We start from the raw sequence: 18,778 nt of genomic DNA on the forward strand, positions 1-18,778 counted from the left end.
TTATACTTCATTGTAAATATAAAAGCTGGACAATGTCACTGCTAAATACCTATAATATTGTGGCATTCTAACATGTTTAATTATGAGTTAAATTCAGCAAATTTTGATGTGTGTGTGTACAAATATTTTTGTGACATATCAGGACACAAATGTGTATAATGACATGGGTATGACATAGGAATTACAAGGAGAGGATGACTTTTGAGGACATTACCCCATGTCCCCAAAAGGCTTATAAATCATACAGAATGAGTTTTTGTGAAAAAGTTTCTTGTGATGTGTAGGTTTAGGGGTAGGTGTAGTGAAGGGTGATAGAAAATGCACTTTGTACAGTATAAAAACCATTATGCCTATGGAATGTCCCCACAATTCACAAAAACAAACATGTGTGTGTGTGTGTCATGCATGTATGTGTGTTATGTGTAATGGGGTTTGTAAAATGTGTCTGTGGCCACATTACCCTTTGTGCCCGGCATGAGGTCAATCTAGGAGATCTTTAAAGTCACTTAGTAACCATGAGGATGTTCCTGCTTAGCCTCTACAAAGCAACTAAAATGACAACGGAGGCAATTCAGTACAGACTCACTGGAGCCAGGTCTGTGATTTACATGAAGGAGTCAAAAGATAAAAGCTTTACTGAGGTCTAGAGCTGACTCAATCAACTTGACCCAGTCCAGACGCTACAGTTTCCTCCTTTTGACCGATGAAGTTCATGTGGGGACATCCTCAGATGACAGTTGTCATGATGGTTGGATGGCAGGTGGATCATGATGGTCCATTAGCAGGTTTCTAATTGTCCTCAGCCTTTGGTTCCTCAGGCTAAGGGTCCATCTCAATGAGGTTAGACATAGTCTCCATCTGGGTTCCTCCTTTTCGAAGGTTCCATTTGAAGCCTCAAGGAAGGGCGGCCATGCACTTGTCCACAGACTTTTGCGTCACGTTGACCCTTTTAAACAGGATGAAGGCCAGGCCCAGTGTCAGGGTGTATCTTATTGCCGTAGAGAGGCAAAGTGCCTTGTTGGCGGCAGTCCAAGTTTGGACAGCAGGTGAGTTGGTCAGGATGGGCAGTCAGGACAGTGCTTGGAGGGCCGTGTCAATGGGAGTAATGTTGATTAGCCATCATCCACTGTCTGGAAAGTGTCTACCCCTCGGTCTAGAACAAAGCTGGACCCAGAGCCCATTTCACCATCTGCAACTACGGAGTCGTGTGTGCCCCTCAAAGATGGAGAGCTACCACCTGCCGCAGCATGTCAGCCAGAGCCTGAGGACAAGTGGATAATGCTGAACCTCACCCCAGAAGAGGAACCCCCTGTTGTGTCTGACCAGGGGTGTGAGCCCACTACATCAGCGGCCGAGGGTATACTGGTGGAAATAGAGACTGAAGACTGGCTGATGGATTTCAGTACACAGCTATCATCTCCCTATCCTACAGTGTTTCATGTTCCTCATTCCACTATGGACTGTAATTTGGTTATTTCTTCTGAACCCTCATTGCTGTTTCCAGACAGCAAAATGGACTGTTTGGACAAGGAATTATCCCTTTCTTCTGAACTTTCCACACTGTTTCTAGACAGCACTATGGACTATACATTACCTTTGTTCTCTTCGGATCTCCATCTGCCTCTGTCATCCAGCCCTGCTTCTGATGGAAGTTTGCAGCCCTTCGCCATCTCCTGGGATGCCTAGCTGTGTCATCGAGCCTCAGGTTGAGCAAACTCCTGAATCCTATGGCTCCACCTCCAGCCTCTGATCACCTTGCTCTGTTTTGGCCCGCTGACCTGTCAGCTCTGCCTGGGTTCCTCCCACCTTCGGCTCCACCAGACAACCACCTTGCTCCACTTATCCTACCAGCTCCCCCTTGGTTAGTCATCACTCCAACTTCGCCACAGACTTGCGGACCTTCCGCTATGCTCCGTTCCTCCACCCCTATGGCTGTAGTGGGCTCCTCTTTCCCTTTGGGTTCGCCTCGGTCCGCTATCACACCGGCATTGCCTCAGTCCTCAGGCAGTTCTCCTCAGATGCTTGTTGCCGTGGCATTGCCTAGGTCTCCTGTACCAGTGATGTCACTCTGCTCCATCGGCTCTCCATCTACGCCCTGGGATCCATCGGCTCCTCTTCCGTCGGTCCTCCCCCAGTTGACGTCAGCCTCCACGCCACCTTGGCTTCTCCCTCCCTCGACTCCACCATGGGTTGTCATCTCTGGGCTCTAGGTCTGTGCCATCAGATGCCCACCATCATCGACGCTGGTGTCTCATTGTCATCACCATCCTTCTACCATCTGCTATCACCATTCCTTCGCCACCTCCTCCCACCTCCAGAGCCCCCACCTTCCCTTGTTGTGTGTATTATAAGTAAGCTGAGAAAAAAAATCAACAACAACATCAAAACACTTTTTTCAAAAAAAATGTGTGTCCATAGTGTCCATGGTGACTGAAGAGTGGTGGAAAACTTGAACAAAGTAACACATGTGACGAGTGAAAAACAAAACTAACTGAACATGACTGTGACAGCACACCCCTAGTAGACATGTTAAACCATAAGAGGAAGTTAAGATCTTATTTTACTTTCATAGACAATAATGGAAGCTTGCCAAATCTGTTAAGTGTGTAAAAAAAAATGCAAACACTTACTCTGCATGCTCGACCAAGGATATGGTGACCTGATATGGACAAGTGTTTGCAAGAATCTTCCAGCTGTGGAAGGTTGTAAGAGATGTTTAAAAATAATTTAGCATCTATGCAGGTACTTTCACCAAACTGTCTAGGTAACTTCATGCAATAGAAGACTTCTAAATCTAAATTTTCACATGTTAAGTCATGGCTTGTCTTCCTTTACTTTATATGTTGAACTCCATGCTTAGTTGGTATAAGAACAGCTTACTTTAATTCAAAACTTTTATTTAAACTTTATGTTTGATTAATTCATTGTTGAAATTATAACCATTGTTAAACTTTTAGAAACTGCATTCAGTTTATAATATAGTAATTAAAATTTGTTATTCCTTATTTTCAAAATGTTGTCTTGGACATCTTTATTTTCGTCTGCCTGGATCTCACTGCATCACAAAATTAGCTTAACAAATCTGCAACAATATTTAACTATTTGTTTAGAAAACGTATGAAATTATGGTCTAACATGTCTGTTAGACTGAAATTGTAATTGAAATATACATTTATATTTGGCATCATTGAGCCATCATTGGACTCTGGTCAGGGGCTGGAGCCTTCACTGGACTCTGGTCAGGGACCTTTAGCCATCACTGGACTTTGGTCAGGGGTTGGAGCCATCACTGTACTCTGGTCAGGGACTGGAGCATTCACTGGACTCTGGTCTGGGGCTTGAGCCATCATTGGACTCTGGTCAGGGGCTGGAGCCTTCACTGGACTCTGGTCAGGGGCTGAAGCCTTCACTGGACTCTGGTCAGGGGCTGGAGCCTTCACTGGACTCTGGTCTGGGGCTTGAGCCATCATTGAACTCTGGTCAGGGGCTGGAGCCTTCACTGGACTCTGGTCTGGGGCTTGAACCATCATTAAACTCTGGTCAGGGGCTGGAGCCTTCACTGGACTCTGGTCTGGGGCTTGAGCCATCATTGAACTCTGGTCAGGGGCTGGAGCCATCACTACTTTGATGGTGAAGCTGTAGTCTCTCTCTGTCAGAATCTTCATGAGGTCCAGATGGTGGATGGCATGAGGCAGGGCGTGACCCTTGTAGATGTGCACAGTGTGGGTGACACCATCACCAGAGTCCATCTTTACTGCTGCTAGATCCAATTTTAATGGTCAGTTCTTCTGTCACGTTTGGTTGCAGGAGAGATTAAGCAGGATCAAGGTGCAGCAGTCTTTATTCAAAATCAAACTCAAATGCAAAAGAACAGGATCAAAACAATCAACTTAACGCAACATAGAACTGACAATGAACTGAAAGAAACACAGGGATTAAATAGACATGACAAACAAAGGGAGAACACACCTGGGGTGTATTCCAGAAAGCAGGGTTAACTTACTGTCACATATACCCTGAACTCTCGGTTGATTAACCCAAACCTTGCTTACTCGAGGTATGCTGGTTCCAAAATAAGTTCAGCCAACCCAGAGTATGTTCCCGGTTAACACACAAGACATTCTCAACAGAGCGACGAATCGATGATTCACCATGGAAACAGACGCTAAGAAAAAGCGCACCATTCTACTTCATTCTTCTTCTTTTGTTTAATGGCGATTTACATAACCTACTTGGTGCACATCACCACCTATTGGGTGGTTGTGCAATAATTTTTAATCTTAATATTGTTTGTTTGATGCTAATTATTTAATAAAATATCACATATATGATATGTATTTTATTATAGAAATTATAGCATAGAAAATGTCCTGTTATAAAGATTAAGAAGTAGATCCATGTGTGCTATGACAATAAAATTCATATATTAGAATTGAATAAACATTTATATATTGTATAATATAACATTGTGTATATAACTGTAACTATATAACTATAACTATATAACTGTAACTATATATTTAGATACATTAATATAACCATATTGATAATATAACACACATCTAAATTCCTCTTAAGCTAACTAACCCTTGAACATAACCTGCTCCGGAGCAGGTTATGTTCAGAGAGCAAGTTGCTATGGTTACTTACATACCCTAAAAGTTACCTCCGTTTTTGGAACCGAAAGTTGAGGTTATCCGCTTACTTACTCTTAAACATACCCAGGTATGTCACATAACCTGCTTTCTGGAATACCCCCCTGAACTGAAGACTCTAATCAAATCAGTTACCATGTAAACAAACAAAGGACAGAACAAGCAAACTAGAAAACAAACCTAGAAACTTAGACATGAACAGAATAAATTATAATAAAATCAAAATGTGACAGCTGAAACCCCAGTGTGGTGGAAAGATAAAAAGTGGTAATATTATTAACTGAAGACTTCCTGTTGCACAAGCTTCAGTTTGATAATATTGCCACTTTTTATCTTTTAAGCAAGGCTTCGTCTGATGCATGGATAAGAGCAATTACACAGATAAAGAGGCACGCTTTAGTTTTCAATCACAAAAACTCACAGAATCAGACATTTCTACTTATTATATGCATTATACGACTGACAGACCGCAACGGTTGGAGTTAAAAATAATCATTTGTGTTCTACTGAAGAAACAAAGTCACCTACATCTTGGATGCCCTGGGGGTAAGCAGATAAACATAAAAGTTTCATTTTTGGGTGAACTTTCCCTTTAAGTAGATTTTATAAATGTGCCTGATGTAGGGCCTCGTTCGACAGGACTTACCGAATGACGTTACCAATATGACTAAACAAAGCTTCATTTGACCAAGGATTCATTTGCTGACACCAAAATCCCTGGGGGCACTGGATAGCTCCTAATTCCAGCTAGTCAGCATTAAGAGAAGTGGTAACGTGACTTAAGAACAGAGAATATCTGTTCTGAGGCCTTCCTGATCACATTAAATTTATAGACGCTCACAAAACCCTTTTGTATCAAACGAACCGAACAGGAAACACTAATTAAACGGACCTGAAAAGAACAACGGATCCATACAGACATCCTCCTGATTAGGAGTCCGTTTTGACCCGGTCACTTGTGACTCTGGTCGCTGTTCAGTGACTCTGTGCTTACAGACTCAATCTTCAATCTCAAAAGGACGATTGTTGATCATTTAAAGTATTAATTATATCCAGAATAACACATGCCATGATGTGATTACTAACATGTTGGATTCGAAGCATTATATGTTTGTATTCCCTTACGCATTTTCTTTCTCTTGTAATCACTATTTTAATTAGGTCAGTCTAGTAATATGTGTGTAAGAAGTGTGTCATGTTTGAGTTCTTAATGCAGAATTTATAATTCTCTGTAATTCTGTGTGAATGAAACATTGAAATTCAGTATCAGGAAAATATTAAGAAACGTTATAAAGTTGTTAATAAAACAGGAGCATGTTCTGCAGACATCACGCGATGTGATCAATAGACAATAGACGAGGCGTGTCTAATCTCCGTAGCAACATCTCATTGGAGGATCACATCTGAAGGATGGAGCCAACTTGCTCCTTTAAAACTATGCTGTCCGAACGAGCTAGTCGTCGAAGTCGGTCGTTGAAGTCGGAGTTGAAGCATAGTCGTTGAAGCCCAGTAGCCGAAGCACCGCTACTTTGACCACGGCGGAAAAGTTGCTTGGGTCATGCTGAAAAGAAGAAGTTGAGAACTGATCCTTTACCGGGGCTGATTTTCCATCTAACAGTCGTCGACTTCATCCACGAGCCGCGCAGCTGACCATTCAACAGCCGTCACATCCAGACTCCAAAACACTCCGTGAAATATCTGACCAAAGTCTCCAAAGAAGAAAACTGCTCAGAACAGCGCGTTTCACCAGCCGGCAACAACTTTAAAGCTTCCGCGCAACCCACGAAGGGCTTTCCCGAGAAGACGTCACCTCAAAGACAGCCAATCCAGAACGGGACTCCGCTGCACACGAGTCACAGAGCAACCCGATTACCTCAGCTGTCAGAGCAAACGCAGGTACAAGCAAACTTCTCTCTCTCTCTTGCTGGAAACTGGTGAAACCCCTTTAAACCTAAAGAATCAAGCCAAAGCTCTGCTTTTGTGATTTTCCTCAGGTTGCGATGTTCAATTAGTATTTGGGACTTTCTTCATAACTCATATCAACTCCGCGAATGTGTGTGTGTGTACTGTAGAAAAGTGGTATTGAACTGTTTAACATATTTTAATAGAGAGATATGTTTAGAAAATTTTTATTTTGACAGCACTGTTAAGAAACCTCAAACCTGAAAGCTTCGGGGGTTTTGGAAAAACATTCGGGCCTCCAGCCCCCTTAGCCCACCCCTAGCTCCACCCCTGTTTCAAAACATTATGATTTTCATCAATATTAGAGAGTCCAGAGAATTCCACTGCATTGGTTTTATTCAGATTTAGCAAAAATATATATATTTTTAAATATTCTTGAATATTTAATGAGCGATTTGATTGACAACAATGGTTCTTGAGGCAAAGTTGTTCAGAATGAGCAGATCTAACAATTATATGATCATAGATGGAAAAGACCATTTACAGCCAATGCAGGCAATTTACAGAAATATATGGTTTTTAAGTTGTAGCGCCACCTATGGTCCGATCTCCATTAAAGTTGACATGCTTTTTTAGAGTCATATGCTGCACGTGTTCAACTATTTACGTGAAGTTTTGAGTTTTCGTTTAGGATCTATTGGCTATTGAGTATATTTTGCCACGCCCATTTTCTAAATGACCCTGTTATAGCAACCCAAAGGGTAAAGCTCAACTTCTTTTTATATAATAATCATTAATCTAGAGAGTCCAGAGAATTGTCCTGCACTGGTTTGGTTCTGATCAGGTGAAAAACCTAGGACTAGTTCGCAAAAGTAGTTTTTTTTTTTTTTTACATAATTGCAAATATTTAATGAAAGTTTTGATTGACAGCAATAGTTTGAGGCAAAGTTGTTTAGCATGAGGAGATCTATCAAATGATATGCATATTGTGTGGATCTGTGAAACACCACATGATTACAGAGTCATAAAACTCTTAGCGCCACCTAATGGCGGATTTCTTTCAAAATTCTTACAGACCTCTAGGCCCATGAGTTGAACATGCACACCGAGTTTCATTCCGATCGGACTCCGTTAACCTTGTCTAATAGGTGCTTACATTTCATTGGCCAATGGCGGCCATGTTTTTTGAGATACGCCAAGGACCTAAACAATCATGCCTGCTTGGACTAAGAAATTGCATGCCAAATTTCAAGTCGTTCAGACTAACAGTTGTGTAGTTACAGCTGTTTTCATGTTTTGTTTTGTTTTTTCAAGTTATAGCGCCACCAAGTGTCCAATCGTGATGGTTTTTTATTGTGACCAAAGACTGAGCATATACACATGTCTACTGAGTTTGGTGAAAATATCTTTAAAAATATAAAATGAGACAAATCTTCTATTATTTTAATCTCCAATCTGTTATTTGACAGTTTGGATAGTTCTTTAATGCTCGCATAACTAGCAGAATACACTAGCAGTGTTTAAAGTTGCACAGATGGGGCATGTTCTATCACTGTGTTACAATGCTAGTCTGGCTATCACCAGACCAAGCTCAATTTAAAATTGAACATTGGTCTGGGGAGTTTGCTATGTATTTCCTACTGCACAAGAGGCGTGATCAACGAGCATTATTCACGCAATTGGATAGTCCTTCAACCAATCAGATCAACGATCCGGGTGACGTACTTTGCAGAGCATGCGAAAAATCCAGACAGGTTTACCGTGCGTCTCAATCAGCTCCCAAGTTCAGTAGTCAGGGCACTGATCAGGGAATCAGCCACATTCACTTGCATGATATACTGATTCACGACCTAGGGAACTAGGGAGCTGATTGATCCGCGGTTTGCAGAAGCAGCAATGGCATCGAGCGATTTTTTTAAGGTTGTGCAAAAAATCGGTATTTACACCCACTCGAGCAATTTGTTTGCTAATTAAAGACATCATTCAGCATCGTCGAGAGTTTAAAAGGCGACTCTGATACTGTTCTGGTTCAGTGTAAATGAACGCGGAATATAGCCGCCCTGAACTACGTCATTGTCATGACAACCAAAAAGAATTCCAGTCAGCTCAGGCAGCGCGAGATTCAAGAAGCAGGGAGACGAAACATATAGAGCAAATAATAAAAATATTGTCTACCAACAAGGGGCATTGAAGTAAAAGAGTCCCGTACTCACATCGTGAAGCAAACCACCAAAATAACAGCAGAGAATCATCGTGTGTCATCAATCGCCGTTTGTAATCTTCCTATGAAGAGACTGTCGGATCAGCGCGCTGCTACATGTCTCTCAGATAAGGTAAATGCTTAACACAATCGGCGTCACTGTGATTGTGCACTGTTATTTTGGAGTGACTGGTAGATCAGATTGAGTTTGAAAACTGCTTGCCGTCGCTTCTCTATCGTCATCGTGTTATACCCGCCAATAGCGAGCAAGGTGGATAAGCCAGTCTGTGATTGGTTCCCGCAAAAATGTAAGAGATGCAGCAGAATTGAATGTACGGGTTTCCAGACTGAGTTGCCGGGCGAAATCAAATCGCCAGCAGATCAGGCTGGGTTTACCCAGACTATTACAATGCGCTATTAGAAATACTCTGTTCTATGACGTTAGCAATGTTTTTCACATGAATAACTTTTATGAATTCTATTGAAAAAACATGAGAAACAGGTAAATAAAGACTGAGAGTCAATGTTCAGTGTTGAGAAATTATTCTTTCAATAAATGTATGTGTTCATCTCTGTGTTTTTATGAATGTCTGAATGTGTTTATGCATCAGTTTAGTGTTTTTGTGTTAATTGTCAAACTCCAAAAGTAATTTATTTTCAATTATTTAAAAAAAGTGACTAGTTTTTATATTGCCAAAATATTTTACTTTACTTAAAGGTTCTCTAAGCGATCCTGAGCGGAGTAACTTCCTGTTGACGTTCGAAGTGTTGTCAAACAAAACAGAGGCTAGCTAGACCCTCCCTCCTCCTCCTCTTCCCCTCCCCTCCGTGCTTCCTGAAACAGTCATGAACGCGCATTTAAAATCATTCTTGTCGGTTATTGGCTGGAGCGTGTTTATTATGATTTGTAGTCCAGGCTGCACCAGTTTGTTTTTATTGCCGTTTTCGGAGCTTGTGGCGACTACAGAGACCGCGTTTTTTTACAGTGTGTTCAGGGGACAGGCAGCTAGCGGATAGTGAGGAGATGTTTGCTGTATGTGACAAAAAATGTTTTGGCCTAAAAACGCGTGACATCACTTAGAGGACCTTTAAACTTCTCTGAGGCTCATATGATTGAGGATCCAAATGCAGTTTAATGGGTTAATCCACATTCATACACAAAGGCGAGGCAAAGGTCAAAAGATAAGCAGTCAAAACAAAGAATGTTCAGGGCTGAGGCAATAAAAAGGAAATAAAATCCAGGGACACCTGGGGAATGGGGAACGAGGAACGAGGAACAAGGAACAAGGAACAAGGAACTTGACTGGCTTAAATAACGGGCACAAATGAGATACGTCTAGATGCAAATCATGGCTGATTGTCCAGGCAAAGGATAATGGGAACTAGAGTCTGAGAATCATGGGCATTGGATTTACACAAAATGAGAAAGCCAAAAAATTTTAAGTTGTGCCCCTCTCTCCCCTATTATTGTTGTCATTGTAAATATTCACGTTCCCATGGCCACGGAGAAGAATAAGAGATTGTGGGTCACATTCAGTGGACAGACACTGACACACTGTATTTTATTATATTTATTTCAACAAATGACAACCAAAATCAAAGAAGTTTGTGAACAGTTTTGTAGTGGTTCTTTAAATGAGAGGAAAACGCTTAAAGGTACAATATGTAATAATTTTGGCTGCTAGAGGTCGCTAGAGGCCTATTCAAAACAAAGGCGTAGCTTGATGACGCCAAGTTTGAGCGCAGAATCTTGGGACATGTGGTCTCCATCTCAACGGACGGTGCAAAACAATAGGTATAAGACTCGGGAACAAATCATGTTCATGGATGCGATTATTAACGTTACTGTAGTATGAAGCAGAGCAGGAGCGAGTGTTGTGGGAGCTGAACAAGGCCGCTGGAGCGATTGCGCAACACACACCTCACGAGAAGCGGGACTGTTATTATGATACAGTCGCCAGCACCGCTTCCACTTGTCCGGTCATGAGTATGAGGTAACGCAGCTCTGTTTATCATATTAGATACATTTGAGTGTGTTGAAAATGATGTTATAACTTTACTCTGTGCGTTCACTCAGCTGCTGTGAGACACTTTTGCACACTGCAGTAAGATAGATCGATTTTAGAATATCAGATTAAATACTGGAGGGCTGTTTTGATAAATGGCATGAAAATTAATTTTAAAACATATTGTATGATGGAGAAAATGCTGTATTACTGTTACTAAAAATAAAGCTGCATCTGATTATGCTGTTAGCTATTTGACAAATTAGTGTTTTTCTCTGAGGCATGGTGAAGCATGGTACTCACAAAAAATCAAGAAAATTAATTTAAACAAGAAGACTAAACGTGTTGAGCTATATAACAGCAAATCGTTTTTTGTCTATAAATATATCAAAACAGTTGTTCCTTTGTCTATTAAAACATGTAATATATTAAAGCGTCTTTGGTGTTTCCATGGTTTCTACAAAATAAAACCGGAAACCAAGGGTAACGCGGGTATGACGCAATTGACAGGCAACTCCTCGCACATCCCGGAGCCTTGATTAAAATTGCAATTTTCTTACGATTTACAAATAGTTGGAAACATTTGGGATATTGTAAGTACTCAAGTGAACAAAATATATAACACTGGCCTAGTGGTTTTTGGATATTTTACTGCAAAAATATTACATATTGCACCTTTAAAATTAAAATTGTGGTGCTTCTTTGAGTGATAAAAAGCAGTTGCAAATGAGGTACAAAATACACATAGCCCACTCATCTTGGCATCAATAAATTGCGCAACACTTTATATTTTACTACCAAATTATATGTAATATATAATTAATTTAACTTACAGTCGAATGTTTTCCTTGACATCTCACGATTTTGGGGCATGCGAGTTCCCGAACATAATGCATGATGGGATACTATAGCCTCGATTACCACTCAGAAGCGGTATTCAAGGTAGTGTGAGTTTAGTGTGCATTAAGGGCACTGCACTTGGGCATTTTTAAGACATGGGACAGTCTTGCGCACTTACTTCCTGTCGCATGCATGAGCTCTCAAGTGGCCAAGACCGCAAGTGTGGGTATTTGGACAAGGCAATTGAATGTCCTCACAAAGATTTTGTTGAAAAGAGCTAAAAGTAATGCTAACCACCAAAGCTGACGACACAAAACGACCATAACACTACTGCAGAACAGGCTTGTACATGTGTCAGATTATTAACACCCACGTCTACTTCTTAGTAACTCAGTGGGAGTTGAGTTTATAGTGTATGTAGGCGTCGTCTCTGTTGCTGCACTATTTAAATGCGAACAGGGACTTGAATCCGTTCAGACCTGTCTGTGGAACTGCATCAGCATTTGTACAAACAAATCAGCTTTATTTTTAACATTTTTTTTTGGTTTGAGATTCACTTAAGATGAAGATGCGTCTGTTTGTTGCCTCAATACTGCTGCTGTTTGGTTTTCCATTCATCATGACTAAAGTTGTAGATTCATTCAGCACATGCAGTGAGTTTTTTTTAAAAGGACAACCACCAACGATTAAAGGCATTCTGGAGAATTCAGTCTCACAGGATAACAATCAGTACAAGATAATCTGTCAAAAATATAAGAACGCTTACAGATTTGCAAATTTCTACAACACAGCAAATAAGATCCCAGTTTTCTCTGCTTACAAGTATACTGGGAGTGCTACAGGGAGACCACATCTCCCATGGATGATTGAGCCGCAGGTGATGTTTGTTATATATTTTTGTCAACTCATTTATTTGTCTGGTTTTACATTCTACAGGCAATAATGTAGTTTCAGATTTTTTTCAAGCTATCATTCTCTTTCTTCATTATCTGTTCTGCAGCTTGAAACTTCAGGTGATGAAATGCGTGAACCATGTGTCAATCAGGCTTCCCCAGGAGACTACTGGACACAGAAAGTGTTGAATCGTGGTCACTTATTTCCCAACGCTCATGCAGCTGATGAAGACACTGCTGAATCTACATTCACGCTGACCAATACTGTGCCGCAGGATGAGACATTTAACAGTGGTAGCTGGCTCAAAATGGAGGAAAATGTTAGAGCTTACATGGATTCTCACTGCCGTGACAAAGACAACGCTGCGAACACCTTGGCGTACGTGTTGACAGGAGCTGTGCCGGGTGGAAGTGCACCCTTAAATAAGCGAGTAAACGTTCCCTCACACATGTGGACAGCGTTCTGCTGCTATAACAGTGTGAGCAAGAAATGGGAGTCTCAAGCTCACTGGGCTGAAAACAAAGATGAGAGCAAAGATAAAGATAAGACTATCAGTACAAAAACACTGGAGAAATTACAGGAGTTTCTCCAGAAAAAATATAACACAGAATACAAACTGTTCATCAATGACTGTTCAGACATTAAATAAGTGAAATCCATACTACTGTTCATATACTGAACAAGGTGAACAAAAATCATGATAGTCCTTAATTCATTTGTTTCCAGCTTTAGTCTGAACCTGCTTTTATGGAGTAAATTCTTATGAGTACAAATTTATGTTATAAACTGTCCGTGTTATTTCTTTGACGGCTATGTAAAGTAAAACCAAACAAATAAACACTTCCAAATCATGCAAAATGATACTTGTCACTACAGTTACTGTGTTTGAAAGAAGTCTCTTTGTTTGTTTGATCAAATGTACAGTAAAAACAGTAATATTGTGAAATATTATTACAATATAAAACAACTGTTTTCTATTAAAATATATATATTTTAAAATGTAATTTATTCCTGTGATGCAAAGCTAATTTTTTTTAGCATCATTACTCCAGTATTTAGTGTCAAACATTTCTTATTATTATCAGTGTTGCTTTTTATTTTTGTGGCAACCACAAAACACTACATTCAACATTTTTTTTTTTTGAAAAATAATCTGCATTAAATTGATCAAAAGTGACATTTATAATGCTAAAGGGTCATGTGACTCCGAAGACTGGAGTAATGATGCTGAAAATTCAGCTTTGATCACAGAAATGAATAATTAATTTTAAATATGGGACGTCAAAAGTGTTTGGTCAGCATGTGGTCAGTTAGCTTCTGTAAAAGGCTAAATGCATCATTCCTCATGGACATCCTTTCAAAAGTAGGGTCCACTTTGCAAACACCTGTACTGGAACCTAATGTTTAAACACAACTTTACACCACACAGTACACCTTTGTGGAACAACAGATATATTCTGAGTTATAGGAAATCATTGTTTTTCGGTACTTGGATGGAAAAAGGTATATGGGCAGTAAGTCATTTGATGGATAATTTTGGTAATTTGCTATATTACAGTGACTTCTGTGATAAGTTTAGTTTCAAGTGCCCAATTAGAGAATACAATGGAGTGATAAAGGCCATCCCAGCGCCCCTGAAAACAATAATTCAGCAGTTTGTAATATATTCTAACTCTCAATCAGAAATGAGATCACTTTGTATTGAGGGTATTAATTTAAATAGCAAACAGTTTACAAATAGGTTTATTAGAAATGTCCTATCTAAACAGTATTATCCTAATCAACTGAAAAGAAAATATGCTCGGCAAGACTTTAGTGGGGAAGAAGCGAAAAAAAAAAGGAAACGATATGTATCGTACCCATTTCTTCCCAAGGCCAAAGAGGTGACATTCAGAATCTTAAATGACATTTATCCATCCAACTCCTTTTTGCATGAGAGATTTAACTGGGAAAACAATTCATGTGGATTTTGTGAGAAAGACACTGAAACGGTAGAACATATTTTCTTTCAGTGTGAATTTGTAAATGAATTTTGGCTTTCATTTCAAAATTGGATACAATCTAAAGATATTTATTTATTTATCCTTTAAATATGACCTCAATTATGATAAAAATGATAAAAATATAGAATTTTTGATAACCTGATTGTGTTAGGAAAACACTTTATACATAGATGTAAGTATTTAAAGGTTAAACCCCATTTCACTGGATGGAAAAATGATTTGAAGTTATTTGCAAAATCCCTTCATTGGATGATGGACAGAAATGCCCTGAAACTTCTTTCTGGACTTATATATGTTGTTAGATTAAGACCCACTTTTTGGGTAACACTTTACAATAAAGGTTTCATTTACTAACATTTGTTAACTACATTAGTTAACGCGAACTGTCACTGGCCCACTGGGCCCATTTGCCACTGCATATTTAAAACAATCCTATACTTAATCTGATCTAATGTTGACAACTATATATCATTCAAAAGCTTATGAAGATTCATCCTGTGAAAACAGTTTTGAAATCGGACCTTGCATTACCATGAAAATGGTAGTTTAATTTCTTTTAGCAAGCTCCTCCCCTAGTGTGTGGGTTTTTTGTATTACAAAATTTATTTGAACTACTTTATAATTAAAACCTTTTCTAATCTTGACAAAGCACATATCATTGGAAAGGTCTGAGTCTCACGGTTCCATATCAGCTGTTTTGTGATATTTGGACAGAAATATATAAATTCGTTACAGGAGAATGCATAGGAAAAAAAAAAAAAAAATCAATAGAATGTCAATGACACCCAGTGGCTATTTTTGGTACAGCGCCTAAACAAAATCTCATGGGAACTTCAATTTTTGTGATATCAACTTAACATTTTGAACACAAATTGGTTAGATATATGGCTTTGATTTGATAGTAATTTTAGAGTAAACATTATTTTGTATAATAATTATTTTATATAAAATATAAAATATTTAGTACAGTATACATTTTATTTACAGTTTCATATACAATTTCACTAAAGGAATAATCTGCTGACTGTCTTCTTTAAAACGAGACCAAACTTATGTCTTCTAAATCTTTCTTAAATTACAACCATTTAAGTTTGGATCGTGCATTTTCATGTATATTCTCAAAAAGAATGAACAGGTTTCGGCGAACACTAAGACACTAATTTGATAGATTAGAAGTAAAATCAGCACTCTGACATAAAATGAAAACTATAGGTGAAGCACTTTTTTACTAAGTGTCTGTTAAAGACTTGGAAAAAAAGTACAATAAAGATTACTGTACAGTGTGTGTAAATTCATCACATGACATCAGACAGTAACACTCTGGCACAACATATGTGATACGTGACATGTTCTGTAAATCATAAAAACAAGGTATGAAAATCATCACCTGAGGCTCAACCACCTTAGCTTTTTTCTGTTTTTGTTTTTGTTTTTTTTTAATTCTGTATACAAATTTCCTGTATTCTCTGGTTATATTCTAATGAAGAGACAGAGAAATAATTATATGGTCATTATACCATTGCTAAAACAACATCTAATGGTGGCCTAAGACTTTTGCAAAGTAGGCTACTGTATCCTGAACCTACATTTCTGGTGACTTTTTCAACTATTTTGACAGATTTTTTTGTAATGAACATCCTCAGAGTGTGGATTCAGGATGCCAGGAATCACCGGAGGCTGTCCTCTAAAGGTGAAGCTGAAATGCTGAACGCCAGCAGAACAGTGAGGATGCTCACGATAAACAGCTGCATATTCACCTGTGTTCACCCAAACCCAGTGTCCTTCAGTGTCCAGATCCAGTGACTGTTTCCACTTTTAGAGACCAGGGAAGCCTATGAAAAACATTTCATACTGTAAAACAAATGCCTTCAAGATAAAGTTAAAAAGGTAAAAATTATTTAGCTACAGGTTGCTTTATTTATACCCAAAAAGTCTTCCATTGTACACCAGTAGTGCGTTTATATAAAAAAATGTTCTGAAAAGCCACTTCTGTTGTTTTCAGACTCACCTGTTCTTCTTTGCTGTTTATTATGATCAGATGAGTTTCTGATGCTACACAAAAATCTTTACTCCTAAACCACGTCTTAACTGTGGAAGAAAAGTAACACTTTCCACCATATGCTCTCCAGCCGTCCTCACAGGGTTTATGAGACAGAGATATGATTTCTGAAGCAGAACATTGAGGAAGTTGTTTACAATCGCAGTACATAAAGCGAAAACAGAGCAAGAAAAACAGAGAATCAGTTGTCAGCTGAAAGTGGCAGGTAATACAGGTGCTGGTCATATAATTAGAATATCATCAAAACATTGATTTATTTCACTAATTCCATTCAAAACGTGAAACTTGTATATTATATTCATTTATTACACACAGACTGATATATTTCAAATATTTATTAATTTTGATGATTATAACTGACAACTAAGGAAAATCCCAAATTAGAATATTACTTAAGACCAATACAAAGAAAGGATTTTTAGAAATCTTGGCCAACTGAAAAGTATGAACATGAAAAGTATGAGCATGTACAGCACTCAGTACTTAGTTGGGGCTCCTTTTTCCTGAATTACTGCAGCAATGCGGCGTGGCATGGAGTCGATCAGTCTGTGGCACTGCTCAGGTGTTATGAGAGCCCAGGTTGCTCTGATAGCGGCCTTCAGCTCTTCTGCATTGTTGGGTCTGGCATATTGCATCTTTCTCTTCACAATTCCCCATAGATTTTCTATGGGGTTAAGGTCAGGCGAGTTTGCTGGCCAATTAAGAACAGGGATACCATCGTCCTTAAACCAGGTACTGGTAGCTTTGGCACTGTGTGCAGGTGCCAAGTCCTGTTGGAAAATGAAATCTGCATCTCCATAAAGTTGGTCAGCAGCAGGAACCATGAAGTGCTCTAAAACTTCCTGGTATACGGCTGCGTTGACCTTGGACCTAAGAAAACACAGTGGACCAACACCAGCAGATGACATGGCACCCCAAACCATCACTGACTGTGGAAACTTTACACTGGACCTCAAGCAATGTGGATTGTGTGCCTCTCCTCTCTTCCTCCAGACTCTAGGACCCTGATTTACAAAGGAAATGCAAAATTTACTTTCATCAGAGAACATAACTTTGGACCACTCAGCAGCAGTCCAGTCCTTTTTGTCTTTAGCCCAGGCGAGACACTTCTGACGCTGTCTGTTGTTCAAGAGTGGCCTGACACAAGGAATGCGACAGCTGAAACCCATGTCTTGCATACGTCTGTGCGTAGTGGTTCTTGAAGCACTGACTCCAGCTGCAGTCCACTCTTTGTGAATCTCCCCCACATTTTTGAATGGGTTTTGTTTCACAATCCTCTCCAGGGTGCGGTTATCCCTATTGCTTGTACACTTTTTTCTACCACATCTTTTCCTTCCCTTCGCCTCTCTATTAATGTGCTTGGACACAGAGCTCTGTGAACAGTCAGCCTCTTTTGCAATGACCTTTTGTGTCTTGCCCTCCTTGTGCAAGGTGTCAATGGTCGTCTTTTGGACAACTGTCAAGTCAGCAGTCTTCCCCATGATTGTTTAGCCTACAAAACTAGACTGAGAGACCATTTAAAAGCCTTTGCAGGTGTTTTGAGTTAATTAGCTGATTAGAGTGTGGCACCAGGTGTCTTCAATATTGAACCTTTTCATAATATTCAAATTTTCTCAGATACTGAATTTGGGATTTTCCTTAGTTGTCAGTTATAATAATCCAAATTAAAAGAAATAAACATTTGAAATATATCAGTCTGTGTGTAATGAATGAATATAATATACAAGTTTCACTTTTTGAATGGAACTAGTGAAATAAATCAACTTTTTGATGATTTTCTAATTATATGACCAGCACCTGTACTTTATATTAAAGTAATAATGGATAAATGTTATTTCTGAGTTCGGCTTTAAATTGTGACCAGTGGATTTGGATTTGTGTTGTCTACAATGCTCTTTACCTCATCCCATTTAGACCTCATGGAGATTTGATAAGAATCATCAAAAGGTTGCTGTTGTATGGCTGTTGGAAGTGTATATAAAGAGATTTTGCTTTTGCAGAGCAGAAAACTTTATTTATCATGCACTTTGCAGACCTTTTACATTCACACACAGCTATACACACTGCATTAATGTCTGAAAAAGCATAATAGGGGCACAAGATGTCTCTTCATTTTAAATGGACAGCAATATATAGTTAATGTCAGCACAATGTCATGTCTGACAACTCGACAAATATGTTTTCAGTATTATTGATATATCATTGCATTACAAATGAAC

At 39.2% G+C, this 18,778-nt stretch overlaps 1 protein-coding gene across 1 annotated transcript; it reads left to right on the forward strand.

Moving 5' to 3' along the window:
- Positions 1-11,997: 11,997 nt before the first annotated feature.
- On the forward strand, positions 11,998-13,355 carry LOC125276171 (endonuclease domain-containing 1 protein-like). The gene is made up of 2 exons (XM_048203686.1): positions 11,998-12,480; positions 12,604-13,355. The coding sequence occupies exons 1-2, from the start codon at positions 12,166-12,168 to the stop codon at positions 13,144-13,146; spliced, it is 858 nt and encodes a 285-aa protein (XP_048059643.1). The 5' UTR covers positions 11,998-12,165; the 3' UTR covers positions 13,147-13,355.
- Positions 13,356-18,778: the final 5,423 nt, after the last annotated feature.

Source organism: Megalobrama amblycephala, linkage group LG9 (assembly GCF_018812025.1).
Source record: "Megalobrama amblycephala isolate DHTTF-2021 linkage group LG9, ASM1881202v1, whole genome shotgun sequence".
Classification (NCBI taxonomy): Eukaryota; Metazoa; Chordata; class Actinopteri; order Cypriniformes; family Xenocyprididae; genus Megalobrama; species Megalobrama amblycephala.

Excerpts from the sequence above, each read along its gene's own strand:
- LOC125276171 (XM_048203686.1), top strand. The coding sequence starts at position 12,166 with ATGAAGATGCGTCTGTTTGTTGCCTCAATACTGCTGCTGTTTGGTTTT. Across the intron at positions 12,481-12,603 it reads CATGGATGATTGAGCCGCAG|CTTGAAACTTCAGGTGATGA; the intron begins GTGATGTTTGTT and ends TCTGTTCTGCAG.